The 13,936-nt window shown below is 45.7% G+C and overlaps 1 protein-coding gene across 2 annotated transcripts in view; it reads right to left on the minus strand.

Annotated features, from left to right (window-relative positions):
* The window catches only part of LOC107123229 (calcium-dependent secretion activator 2), a 656,096-nt gene that overhangs the window by 95,886 nt on the left and 546,274 nt on the right, over nucleotides 1–13,936 (minus strand). For both annotated transcript variants that reach the window (XM_015426436.1, XM_015426435.1), the window contains one exon: nucleotides 3,423–3,578. In XM_015426436.1, the coding sequence (XP_015281922.1) occupies nucleotides 3,423–3,578 (156 nt within the window). The remainder of the gene's footprint in view (nucleotides 1–3,422; nucleotides 3,579–13,936) is intronic.

A 13,936-nucleotide genomic window follows, 5' to 3' on the forward strand; every position in this document is an offset into this window, starting at 1 on the left:
AACGATCCCTGTATCCAGCCTGCAACAATAGCCTGGCTGCACAATATAGACCAGTTGAAGCAGATTTGTTACAGCCTCGCTCTCTGACCCTTCTCCCTGTGGCCATTTTAATGACTCCATGGGATGGCAAGCTATAAGTGTAGAAAACCCGGTGATATGGTAGCAAGATGAAAATCACCTGGTCTGAATGGTGAGTGCTTTCCAGTGGCTCAGCCTATTTTATGGAGAGATTTGAAGTGGCCTTCATGTGATGGCTAGAACCCGGGCCTTGCTTCTTAGTGTGAGAATCCTGTTCTAACGTACACATCTACACTATGAAACCATTAGATTACAGATCTACCCAAACGGCCTTCTTGCTTGTTTGCTTAGTTAGGTGGGCTTTGATCCAACCCTATCTCAACAAGTCACGATAATGTAAAATTAGCAAAAACTGTCCAAAACCCTGAAAACAGAAATAAAATTATAAGGCTGGCTGAAGTCATTCATATCAAACATCACTTCAAGTGAGGCACAACCAGGGGTCATTTCCTGCCGAAGCGTGACAGAGCTGCGCTCCAGCAGAAAGGAGCCTGGGGCACCCCCTCGCTGCCATTCCTGGCCCGCCAAGACGTGCCAGGGAAGCCCTGCAGAGCCCCCTGCCACCTGGGGGGATTTAAATGCCTTTATTTCCCTTCCCCAGATGGGGAAGGAAGAGAAAGGCATTCCACACATGCCTGGGTTCCCTGCCCAATCCTCTCTAGGTGCCCCGCAGCCATGGGGCACCTGGAGAAAATCGGGCAGGGAACGCAGGCATGCCTGCCTCCCTGCCCTCCCCTCCTCCAGCCAGCCCACCATGGCGAGCTGGCTGGACAAAGGAAGGGGAGGCGGGCAGACATGCCCCCCCCTTTCCCCTGAGCCTCTTCACTTCTGTGGAGAGACTTGGGGGAAGGGGGGGATTTAAATGCCTGGGTTCTGTGCCCGATGTTCTCTAGGTGCCCTGCAGCCACGGGGCACCTGAAGAACATCGGGCCGCAGCGGGCTGGCTGAACAAGGGAAGGGGAGGCGGGCAGACATGCCCCCCCCTTTCCCCTGAGCCTCTCCAGTTTTGTGGAGAAACTCAAGGAAGGGGAGGATTTAAATGCCTTGCATGCCTGTCCTTTGTCAGGCTGTGTGGCATATGCAAAGAGCTATGCAAATGAGCTCCAGCACCTCTTTTTCTAGGAAAGGACCCGTGGGCACAACCAAGAACTTTGGTCAGGGTAGGCCATGTTTGGGTTGCAGACTCTAAGGTTGGCAGCTGATAAGTCAAACCAGTCTGTCCATAAGTGTTTAAAAGGACAGACTTTTCTTGATTACTATCTCAGAAGCTATGCATATGAATTGACAGATGTGTGGAGACCACTGCTGAATATTTCCTGTGGAGGCTATCTCCACAAATAAAGCCACGTATTTGTACCTATTTGCTCTGTCTGATTGTAACCACAACTTAAGTTAACACTGATACAGACCCAGAAGGCTTTTCTGCAAGACAGATGGTTATGAATCATTGCCTCATCAACTGAAGTAATTTAAAGGAACCTTCATGAGGTGGAAGACATAAATATAGGCAGGGATCATTTAGTGGTAAAAGAGGTGTAGGATCTCATTAGCATAACTTATTTGCATATGCCACACCCCCTGACATCACCGGAAGTGTGTCAGAAGGCAACACCCACCACTTAGGCTCCACCCCAAAAATCTCCAGGTATTTCTCAACTCAGATTCAAACCTGGGTCTCCCAAATCCTCGTCTGGAACACTAACCACTACACAACACTTCATGGGGCAGTGGCTGTTGAGCAGTAGCAAGCAGCTGGGCCTGTATGAGTTATGCAAGTTGCATGGTGTCAAGTTATCCAGTGGGTGCTGTCAGGCCTGACATGCTCTCTCCCCCTACATTTTACTGACAGAAACAAATGCTTGAAGGCTGGAAATACTGCTGTGGCTGACAAACTATGGCCACTGAGAGAATTCCTTTCATATAGCTACAGGTGCCGCTTCTATTATGGGTGAGGGTTGACCCAATGTATTTTCAGCTGCCATCGATGATGGAGGGCAGTTGGCCAGGTACTTCCCTACTGGTCCGAATCTTCCACAGCTAACAATGTTTTCTCATGAAGCTGTTTTTGGCTGACAAAATCAAAGTATAAATCAATCATAATAAATCTATTTAATTCTTGACATGGCCAAATTTGTGGATAGTTGGATCCATAAACAGAGACAGAGGTTTCTACAAAAACTCTGAAATTAAAAACATTGTTGTTGTTGTTGTTGTTGTTAGCCATTCAGTCATGTTCGAATTGCCAAAATATTTTGATCTTGTCAGCCAAAAACATTTTAATGAGAAAACATTCTTAACTGAGGAAGATCTGGGCCGTATCAGGGACTGTCTCCATAGGGTCTCCATAGGGTATAATGATCCTCCCTAGTTGCAGGGGTGGGTGGTGGGTGGCAGGCTCCCATTCAATGAAGGGAGTGTGCCACCACTGCGGCGTGACTCCAGAGAGGGGGGATTTAAACTTTAAACCCCCTCAGTCTTTGGAGTCGCTCTGCAGAGGCGGCACGTTCCTTTCAGATGTTTCTGCCTGGCAGCAGGGCCAGCGCTGGCCCTGCTGTCATGCAGAAGCTTCTGCTGGGTTCCCTTTCTGCCCCCCCCTTCCCTTCACCCTGCTTGGAGGTGAGGCGATGGGAAAGGAGGGGGGGGGGGAGGAATGGATCCCAGGCGCTTCTGCATGACAGCGGGGCCAGCGCTGGCCCTTCTGTCAGGCAGAAGCAGCCCTGGATTTCCTTTCTCCGCCCCCCCCCTTTCCCTTCGCCCCGCTTGGAGGTGAGGCGAAGGGAAAGGAGGGGGAGAGGTGTTTATTTGTTACTCCCAGAACACCGTTCCTGCTCAAAATGACCCCTGAATATAGGAATGAAGACCTAAAAAGGTAGGGATGCCAGTCTCCAGGTATGACCTGGGGATCCCCTGGAATTGCAGCTCATCTCCAGACTACAGATATCAGTTCCTCTGGAAAAAATGGTTGCTTTGAAGGGTGGACTCTACAGCATTGTACCCCACTGAGGTCCCTGTCCTCCCCAGGCTCTATCCCCAAATCTCCAGGAGTTTCCCAACCTGGATCTGGCAACTCTGCCCCTGCATCCCCTGCTGGTAGCCAGGGGGGACCTGGCAACACTAGGTGATCATTATGATAACCCTATTCAGTAGTATAAAAGAAAGAATAGTACCACTTTCTGAATGTTGATTTCCACATATCTCATAATATCATCAACATTTATTATGATCAAGAGATCAGTCATCAACAATTTAACAGCACAGTTTACATACAAATGTAAAATTAATACACAGAGATTAAAATTCATAGACTCATTGTAAGAACACATTTCAACAAAATGCAGGGTTACCTCTTGACACAGGCTTCAATCATATCACTGGCCATAAGTTTAAGTCTCTGCTCTAAGTGGTGGGAAAATTCTGGTTCCGGCCAATGAAGATCAAAGACAAACATCTGTAGTGCATCAAGTTTCCAAAACAGATCTTCCGATGTTGCTGATCCATTACTGTGAAATTATTTAAAAACTGCTTGTAATATTCAAATAAAGAGCAATAAATAAAACAGAACTCCCTCCCCTCTTACCCCAGTTACAATTCTCAGTACTTCAGGTCTGAAGTCACAATCATCATGCTTTGACTATTGGACAGTCCTACCTTGCTTTTAGCCGCTGAACAAAGGAAGCACCATTTTGAATCTTTATTGAGTTTGCATAGTTCTGCCACTATAACTTGCCCACTGTGGATGTCCTCATCTAAAACTTATATAAATACCACCCATTCTCACAGTAGAAGAATTTGGAGGAGGAGGAGGAAGACGACAACGACAACTCATTCACTAGGAGTCTCAGAGCGACTTACAATCTCCTTCCCTTCCTCTCTCCACAATGTACACCCTGTGAGGTAGGTGGGGCTGAGAGAGCTCTGAGAGAACTGCTCTTGAGAGAACTGTGACTGACCCAAAGTCAGTCTGGCTGCATGTGGAGGAGTGGGGAATCAAACTTGGTTCTCCAGATTAGAGCCTGCCACTCTTAACCACAACACCAAACTGGCTCTTAGTTCCTTGAAGACTATGCACATTTCTTCTCCAGCATTGAAGTACATATCCATCTAGATTTCTTTTGTTAAAATATCAGCTTCAACATCTCTGTTCCTACCTCGCCCACAGAATCACAGAGTTGGAAGGAGCCATACAGGTCACCTAGTCTAACCTCCTGCTCCATGCAGGATCAGCCTAAAGCAACCCTGACAAGTGTTTGTCCAGCTGATGCTTGAAGACTGCAAGTGAGGGGAAGCTTACCACCTCTCTGGCAGCTGATTCCACTGATGAACTACTCTTACTGTAAAAATGTTTCCTAATATCTCCCCAGTACCTTTCTCCGTGTAATTTAAATCCATTATTGAGAGTCCTATCATCTGTTGCCAACAGGAACTCCTCCCTGCCCTCCTCTAAAGGATAGCCTTTCAAATACTTAAAGAGAGCAATCGTCCCCCCTTAACTTCCCTCCTTGTTGCTGTCTTCTGCACCTGCTCTATTCCGTCCACATCCTTGTGGAAGTGAGGCCTCCAGAACTGCACACAGTACTCCAGGTATGGCCTGACCAATGTAGTATACAACAGGACTATGACATCTTGTGATTACGATGTTATGCCTGTGTTGATAACACTCAGAGGATGCGCACCAGAAAAATGGGGGGGGGGGAAGTGAGGCTATTTCCTCCGGAGGAAATAGACCCGCAGTTGCATGATCACACCTCCCTTTGAAGCTACGGGCACAGCCCGTCAGTGTGTGATCAGACGCAACTGCGGGTGAACCTCTTTTTTTTTTGGTACCGTTTGTTTCCCATGCGCTTAAACAAGGAATCAATGAACCGCACTGAGGGCTCCCTATTGTATGGCGAGGGAAAAAGAATGTGATTTCTGACACTTTCTCCTTGAGATACATGACAGCTGTCACTGTTCCTTCAAGAGTTTAATCATAATAGATCCAGATCCTGGTATGTAACCTAGAATCATCTGATTAGAGAGACTTGTAGCAGAACATATATATTTTATAATTGCACTTTTTGTATATGAAGCCATATTAAGCAAAAGTATTATTAAAAAGCCTCTGTAGATGGAATTAGGATATAATAGAAATGGAATGCGTAAGCTGCAAGGACGCCGAGAGCACGTTTAATGTGATTCATACCCCTTATCAGCAAGCCCTCCATATGCAGGTCAGAAAGGAACCCAATGTTCTCTAAGGTTCCCAGTGTCCTGGGGTCCAGATAAGCAAATGCAACCACTGACATAACTGACCAGTATAAGGAGATACCAACAGTAAGGCTTAAAGTCAAATGATGCTTGTATGATGGCAACTGCTTGATATCAATTAGAAATTCTTCAATGTGTAAACTATATGTGATGTCATTTGGGGTTTAAGACCTTCTGCCCTTCCTGGTTATGGCAGAATACAGTTTTGGAATTGCTGATGTGCTAAGGTGCTCAGCCCTGTATTCCCTGTTTTGAATTCATTAAACAGATATTCATCTAACTCGCTGGACTCCAACTGTGTAATTCCAATTCGGCCAAGGGGTCACACAGGGCATGGATTTGTGCATCACTATGGAGTTTGTTATGATGCACACTGCGAAGGGGGAAAAAACCAACGGCACAGAGTCAGTATGGCCTGATCAGACCATCCCGATGGCATGAAAGCGTGCTGGAGCAATCAGACAGGGGAAAGTCTGTCCATGGCCCATAGCAACCCGTTTACTACTGGATTTTTCCCAATGTCTTTTAACTCTGCTTCTGTGGTGGAGCAGAATGGGTTACTGACAGCTGCGGGGCGCTTCCCAGATGTTGTTGTCTGATTGGGCCCTTTAAATCCACCTGGCATTCATGCCTATGTAGGGTCTAATTGTGCGTATGATCGTAGCCCAGGACCACATTGGCCTTTTTTGCTGCTGCATCACACTGACTACTCATACTTAGCTTACAGTCCACCCGTACCCCAAGTTCTTGTTCACACACACTGCTACTCAGAAGTGTGCCCCACATCCAGTATGCGTGCTTCTCATTTTTGATTCCCAGATTGAGAACTCTGATTTATCCTTGTTGAATTGCACCTTGTTCACATCACACCCACACCCTTTGTAGCTAGGGCTCAGTGCTATTATCTTCAAAATTAAATTGAGGATTTTCACATAAAATAATGTATTTCAGAAGCACCTTGTGAGACAAGAGAGAGAGAGAGAGAGACAGACAGACAGACAGACAGACTGGTCCAAGTTTGTTCCATGGGCTTCATGGCATAGGGAGGATTTTAACCTAGGTCTCTCCTATCCAGTGTTTTTTTTTTTTTTTTTAAGGTGCTGGTACTCATAAGACTGCACTGATTTCTACCAATTCCAATCTCTGGATTTGGGAGAACCCACCACCACCACGGTTCTGCTACTCAGTACTGATGAGTACCACCACAAAAAAAGCCCTGCCCCATCCTAGTCCAACACTCTGATTCTTGCAGATTCACTTATTGTTTGGATAAGCTTTCATATTGATTCACAAGCACATGCCTGACTGAGTGACTTGAAACTGGAGGTATATGCAGCTTCCATTAACTGCAAAGGCTGTTCCATGTAAACAAGTCAGCACTGGATGTTGTAGTCATCAAGAAATGTATATATTGTGTGGACTCAGTCCCAAATTCCCACTTGCTGTAAACTAACTCCAGAACTGATCAAATTACCCCAAGGAAAGCACACAGGATTGTTTCTCGCCTCCAGAGTTTCATGGATATCTTTCACAAATGTCAGAGCAGTCTTTTCGGATCAGGTCCACAGTACATCCAGTCCAGCATCCTGTTTCACACAACGGCCAACCAGATGCCACGGGATGGCCTAGAAGCAGGAACTAGGGACCAAGGCCTCTCCCTGTCATTGTTGTTCCCCCCCCCCTCCCAACAACTGATATTCAGAGGGTTACTGTCTCTGAATAAGCCAATCTCTCTCTTTTTCTGGGGAGCTGATATGAGTAGCAGATCTGCTGTCCTGCAGGAGTTCCCCATTGCCTCCATTTTGTGCTATACCGGTATATTTGTAAATAAAGCAAATATTGCTGAAACACTGTAAGTCTCTTGTTCCTCCAAAGGGAACCAATCCAGGCAAAGAGCTACCCCTGGAACTTCTCACCACTCAGAAAAATGGAGCGTGTATAACAGCTTCTTGAAACATTTAAGAAATACAGCAATGAATCTCTCTTCTGTGTATATGATACAAAGTCAATATTCCCATTGGTTCTTTCAGGTGAGAGGGGGGGAAAAGAACAAACTCAGCAGAACACAAAAAAGGAAAGCTATGGCAACATGAAGAAGTAATATGCTCCTAATAGTGCAATTAAGCAGAAATTTGCCTTTAAATGGATTGGATCCAGCAGTAATTTCTGCCTGCAGAAGGGACTCCTATCAGTAGAATGAGACTTTCTTACGCACTGCAGCCTCAAATGTTCCTCCAAATCTTACTCCTGGGAGACAGGGGACACCCAGGAACACCATTAGGAGTTGGAGGTCTGCTGCGGGAAATGGAGAATCTGTGAAATTTGCTCCCCACTTCCATTAGTGGAAAACTATTGTTGCATTCTACCCCCTACCTTCAACTGTGTGAGTAAAATCTTTCTGAGATGGGAGTTTTAATATGATAGTACTGTAATTGTTTGTGGAAGCTGTACATAATTTGCGATGAAGCCCGATTTCTTTCAAAATAAAACAGATCATAAATGTGACTCACACTTTTTGATAACTTTTAACCCTTTCCTGTTTCCTCAAAAGCTTGTCCATTCATAATGCAGAACAATGAACGAAGGGTAAAGCAATGTGCCCTACAGAGCCTCAGAAAAGGCAGTTTATCCTGACCTCCCTCCCAGGAGCTCAGGGTGGTATACATGGTTCTCTCTTCCTCCATTTAGCCTCTCCTGTGGTAGGGTTAGGCTGAGAGAGTATGACTGACCCAAAGTCACTCAGTGAGTTACAGGGATGAGCGGGGACTTGAACCCAGATTTCCTCCCAGTCCTAGTCTGAATTACTAAGCACTAATACCACACTGACTTCGCTTAACTCATATGGTTCCCATGCAGACACCATTCCTAACACAGGCTATTTAATGCATTATTATTGAGGAAGCAGGGGCTACAAAAGATACTCATTTTAACCCTTTTATCCAGTGCTTCATGAAACACTCACTCGTTCTTCAAAATCTCCTCTCCACACATGGCCAGTGCCTTGTCTTGTAAGCATGAACTCCCTAAAAGGTAAAGGTTCCCTTGCTTGAAAGCCAGTCGAATCCGACTCTAGGGTTGCGGTGCTCATCTCCGTTTCAAAGCCGAAGAGCCAGCGTTGTCCAAAGACGTTTCCGCGGTCATGTGGCCGTCATGACTAAACATCAAGGCGCACAGAACACTGTTACCTTCCCACCGAAGTGGTACCTATTTATCTACTTGCAATTTCTTGCTTTCGAACTGCTAGGTTGGCAGGAGCTGGAACTAGAGATGGGAGCTCGCTCCATCATGCGGCACCCGGGTGTCGAACTGCTGAACTACTGACCTTCCACAGCCTGCAGTTCAGCGTCTTAACCACTTGAGCCACCGCAGCTCCTATGAACTCCCCACCATCTGTTGAAATACTGGCTTGGGCCCTAAGTCTTGCTTCTGCTTGTACTGCACCCTTTTTTGTGGCACAGGCAGTCAGTGTTCCTTCTAAGCTGATTTAGTGTGAGCTAGCTCAGTTTTTTAGCCTCTGGCTCTCACATTTTTGTCTTAGCTCAGAAAGGATGGCTCCAGAGCAAGCTAATTTATGCAGCAGGCAAATCGCTTGCTCACAACTTTAATGCCAGTAGCTCACAAAGTAGAATTTTTGCTCACAAGACTCCATAGCTTAGAGGGAGCATTGCAGGCAGTCCTCCACTGTGGAACATGTTCCTCTGCACTAGGAGCTTCCATTCATGCAAGACCAGCAGCTTTGAATTAGTCAAAAAGCTCTGAGTGCCAGAGGCAATTGCTGCACAGTGGATGACTACCTCAGCCAGGGACAAAGATGGGCATAAAGAGAGGCTAGGTTTAGGATGTTATTCTGCACTTCTTGGGACTCTGTACTTTTAATCCAATTCAAACCCCACTAGAATTTTAGTGTGCATCTCACCTACAACCTTACACGAATACGTTCCTGATAACTCAAAGCAAGCCTCAGACCAAATACTTTGGCTGTTGTTGTTTAGAACTGCTAAAGTGAACAGTGAAGGGAAATAAATGAGTATCTTTCAGGGAGAACTCCTATCGTGGCTAATTAAATGCTCTTACCTTCCTCCCCAACACATTGTTCCAACTCCCTCCAGCTTCCAGTGTGTTTTCCTTAGACAACTCTGAACATAATTTAGCACGCTTTTCATGTCTAGCCAAGATGTCCTCTGAGTTAACCTCTCAAGGGACCAATCAAGCAGAACACTGAATACTACACAGGGCATTTTGCTCTCATAATACCTCCTCAGTCTTAATGCACAGTGCCCCAAATGTACCATTAAAGTGGAGGACCAGCAAAAACAACTGAAAACAAAGTAATGATGTTCCTGAGACTATAATGATAGATAAGTGCACACGTTTACTGTTTCTAACCACACAAAGGAAAAAAAAAATCCATTGTGTGTGAGCAGGAATGCCAACAGGGAAGAAATACTGGAAATAGCCCATGTACAGAAACATAAGCCTCATGGCAGATTTAACCCAAAATAAAACCATATATGTGATCCTGATAGAGTGAGAAATCTCACCCTGAGTAAGAACAGGTGCAGTTCACCAAAGCACATTTAACCATTTGTTGATTACAGCCAGATTAAAATCTTCATTTAATTGCTTCAAGCAATCTAGAAGTTGCTAAAAAATCCATACATTCTTGAGTTGGAACACCCAGCAAGGTTTAATAGTTCTAAGGCAGAAACACAAGGATCTTGAAATCAACTGCTATCTTTTTATCTCAGCAAATTAGCTTTTTAATTTTTTCAATTATTTCTTATCCGCCATTCTAGTTGTCATGAGGTTTATAATTACTGACATTATAGTTAATTAATTCAGAATTAATTTTACTATTTATTTGTGGTCCAGGGTCCAATCCCAAATTCAAGGAAGTCTAGTAGCAGGCCAATAGAAAACCTCCATCAAGGAGCTACAGCCAATCAAAGTAGACAGTACTTTCATATCATTTAGACCTTAGTTTTGCAAATCTCTTCAAAAGGCAAAGCCATTACATTGCTTTCCTCTGATGAGAGGGGGAAAATTTTTATGTACAACTTCCTCTTTAGCAAATTTAAAATCTTTTTTGGGGTTTTGGGGGCTGTATGGTATTCATTTTTTTAAATAAAAAGGGTATCTTTGTTAAATATGCAACTGCATGTGTGCTTGATATTTGCAATGCTGAAGATTAGCTAGCAGTTTAATGGATATCACTTTTTATGTGACAGAAAAAAAATCAAACAAATTAAGTGAGACTGAATTCATTCCATAGTAACATTGAGAAAGGTCTCAGTAATTTGGTTTGTAATCCGGTTGGTCTGACGTTTTATCTGAACTATCTGACGCACATTCAGCTACTTTGAACCAAATTCTTCCTGTGTGCAAAATGGAGGGTGGTTGGAGACTACCTATGGAAATGGTCACATTGAATCCAAAACAGTACTTTGATTTTACTGCCTCATCAGTAAATGATGTGAATACGTCCTTGTCAAGAAAAGCTTCCATCACCGACTCAGCTTATATACACTCTGCCTTTGAACACATAAAATGTCAATCAGCACATACTCTGCATAGTTATGGCACAACTAGATGCTCAACGGCAAACATTGCCATTACTGATGTTTCTAGATAGCTTTCAAAGGCAGGCTCCTATGTAAAGTACATTACAGTAATCTAAATTGCACGTGATCAGAGAATGGACTGCTGTGGCCAGATCGTACTTGCTGAGGAATGACTCTAGCTGGTGTATCAGCAAAAGCTGATAGGTGCTGCATGAAAAACATCAGTCGGGTTAACAAGGGTGTTTTAGCCCCAAACCCAGGTCTGAATCTAGACTGAAATAGGTCTAAATAATTTATCTCCTCCAAGATCCCTTGAAGGTGTGTTACAATTACCTGCTTGAGCACCTTGCCAAAATAGGAATGGTGGTTGCTGGGTAGTAACTATTAAGGCCATTTTCAGGAGGGATCTCATGACTGTTTTTTCAAAGCAATCAAAACACTTTCCAACAGTGGTATTTAAAAGTTCACAGACCTACGTGGCAAACCTGACTCAGCTAGATATCAGCCACAAGGCTGAGGCCTAGGTATGGTGGATCACGCCTTTAAGCAGCTTTTCTACTTTATTAGGCCTTATCAATTGAAAGTCATCTATACAACTAGGACTGGTCTGTGTTCCAATAGCATCCTTATTGATCTGGACCAATCCTGGCATCTAAGTATAGAATGGTGACAACTCACAATTTAGAATATTTCCACCAGATGACACTGCACAGATGCAATGAGAAGCAGCAAGAGCCCACTTTGTCCCTGTCACCACTTCTACCAGAGAGTAGGCATGATAACATGTTCTCATCTGTATTTGGCTGCATTTACTACAAGCTGTCCTCTACTTGTGCTTTAAAAGTCCACTCAACCATTTCATTGCCCCAAGCTCCTATGGAAACCAAGGGAACTTGCGGGTTCCACATAAAGGTAGACGATGCTCCACAGACATCATATCTACTATCCATGTCATCTCTAAATTCAACAGGTCAGGGTTTTGACAGGAGCACAAACCTTGTTGAGTAAAAAATTTCCAAGCAGGCCCATAGCTACAGTGGGGCCTCTTGGAGTCCAGCCCCCCCGACTTACTGCCAAGGCCCCATGAGTTCCCATCCAGCCCAGCCCCCCCCAGATCCTTATTTTATTTTTTTGTGCTGCAGTGTACAGCCGCACCATCACCATCAATGAGCCTGCCTACTGGAGCTGAGCCTGCCTGCTGGAGTCCCACCCCTGCCCTCACCCTGCAGTCTTGCCAGCCAGCCCCGCCCTCCATTCCCACACTGCCAGATGGGATGCCGCTGGATGGGGCATGAGAAAGAAGCAAAGTACTGGAAGCAGCAGGGTGGTCAATTCAGCAGCCCCATCTCCTGGTTTTCATCCATGTTGTGAATTGCGGTGATGGCTGCTGCAGCAGTGGTAGCAACAGGGCTCCCTCCCCACCTGCCCCATGACTTTTTTAAATGCCCCCCCCCAAATCATGGCTATGCCTCTGTCCTCAAGAGACATTAGCAAGCTCTTTAGATCCCTCAGCCTCCTGGGGTGGACCATCCTAACTGCCTCCCCCATTTTGGAGGCTTCCAGCATCCATGAGTCCAGGGCTATTTTTGGGGCGAAATGCCCCGGAACGGTGTTCCGGCTGGCTTCTGAGCCTGCCCCACCCCTCTCCACCCCACCCCTGGCAGAAGAAAAAGCAGCAGCAAGCACGTAGAGCACGTGCACACACTGCTGCTCCATTGCTGCTGCTCTGCCACGCCTCCCTGCATCAAGGACTCTTCCTCAGGCAAGGTAAATGTCGGGGGAGGTGGGAGGGTGGGCAGGCAGGCAGGTGGTGGGTAGGCCCTGGGCGCCCTCCGTCTTCTCTGGGGCAGTGCCATCGAGGGAGGTGAGTGGGTGGCGCAGCCCGGCGCCGTTGAGGAAGGCGAGCGGGTGGTGGGTGGGAAGGCCCTGGCTCCCTCCTTGCAGTGTGGCCCAGTGGCCGGTGCCATTGAGGGAGACAAGTGGGTGGTGGGTGGGAAGGCCCTGGCTCCCTCCTCGCAGCGTGGCCCGGCGCCCAGCCCCATCGAGGGAGGCGAGTGGGTGGTGGGTGGGAAGGCCTTGGCTCCCTCCTCCCTCCTTGCTGGGCGCTTCACCTGCGGCACCGCCTGTGGAAGGAGACATGTTGGACCAGGTCAGGGGCTCTCCACAAATCATTTGGCAAAGGAAAGCTCCTCAGTGGAAAAAAGCACTTATGTGAGAAACAGGAGGGAGAAGGTGAGAATCTCATCAAGGAGCAAAACTCTCTCAGCAGCAACAAACTTTCCAGAGGAGACAGGACTAGAACTCACATGCTGCAGTCCATTCTTCTAACCATATACCAAAACAATTACCTGGGGGAAAGACACATCATTTGTTTATTATCTTCTTAATTGTTAAGAGGTATCTCCAAAGACCCTGCTTGAGGTAGGTTTTAACTAAAACAGTAAATAATAAAACTGCAGCTCTTCCTAGTTTTAACCTTCATTTTGTAACTGTTGGCGGTATGCTTAGTGAGGGACTGCTTTTGGGGGGCTTTAAAAAAATGTAACCAGCTGATCTCTATAAATGTAAGAAAACCTATGGTGTGGGGTTTTGTGCATGCACACAAAAGAAGTGTGCATGCACATGAAAGCTTATACCCAGAATAAAACTTTGTTGGCCAGCGGACTCAAACTTTGCTCTGTGTGCCATCTATTACAGAGTGGCATTTAAATCAGATAATAAGTTGTTGTAACTTAATACCTAAAAGCTATCAGTTAAAACAACAGTCTAATAGATATGAGAATCTGGTTAATATTCAGCACACGAGGATGGGAAAGGCTCCATTCGTGATAAATATTCCTTTGTCTCTGAAAGTGAAGATGTCCAGGGAGGGACGCCAATAAAGATCTTTCTAATCAGACTGGTTGATCTGGAGCCAAGCAATCTGTGCTGCTCCCAAGAAAAATCCGCAGGTCTGTGGGTGAACGGATTCCATTGGACTAGTCCCATAAGTATTTTCTTTATACAAAGCAGAACAGAAACTTTCCACATTTTTACCTGCACAAAGGAGG

The sequence above is a fragment of the Gekko japonicus genome, unplaced genomic scaffold (assembly GCF_001447785.1).
Source record: "Gekko japonicus isolate JY-2015 unplaced genomic scaffold, Gekko_japonicus_V1.1 scaffold943, whole genome shotgun sequence".
Classification (NCBI taxonomy): Eukaryota; Metazoa; Chordata; class Lepidosauria; order Squamata; family Gekkonidae; genus Gekko; species Gekko japonicus.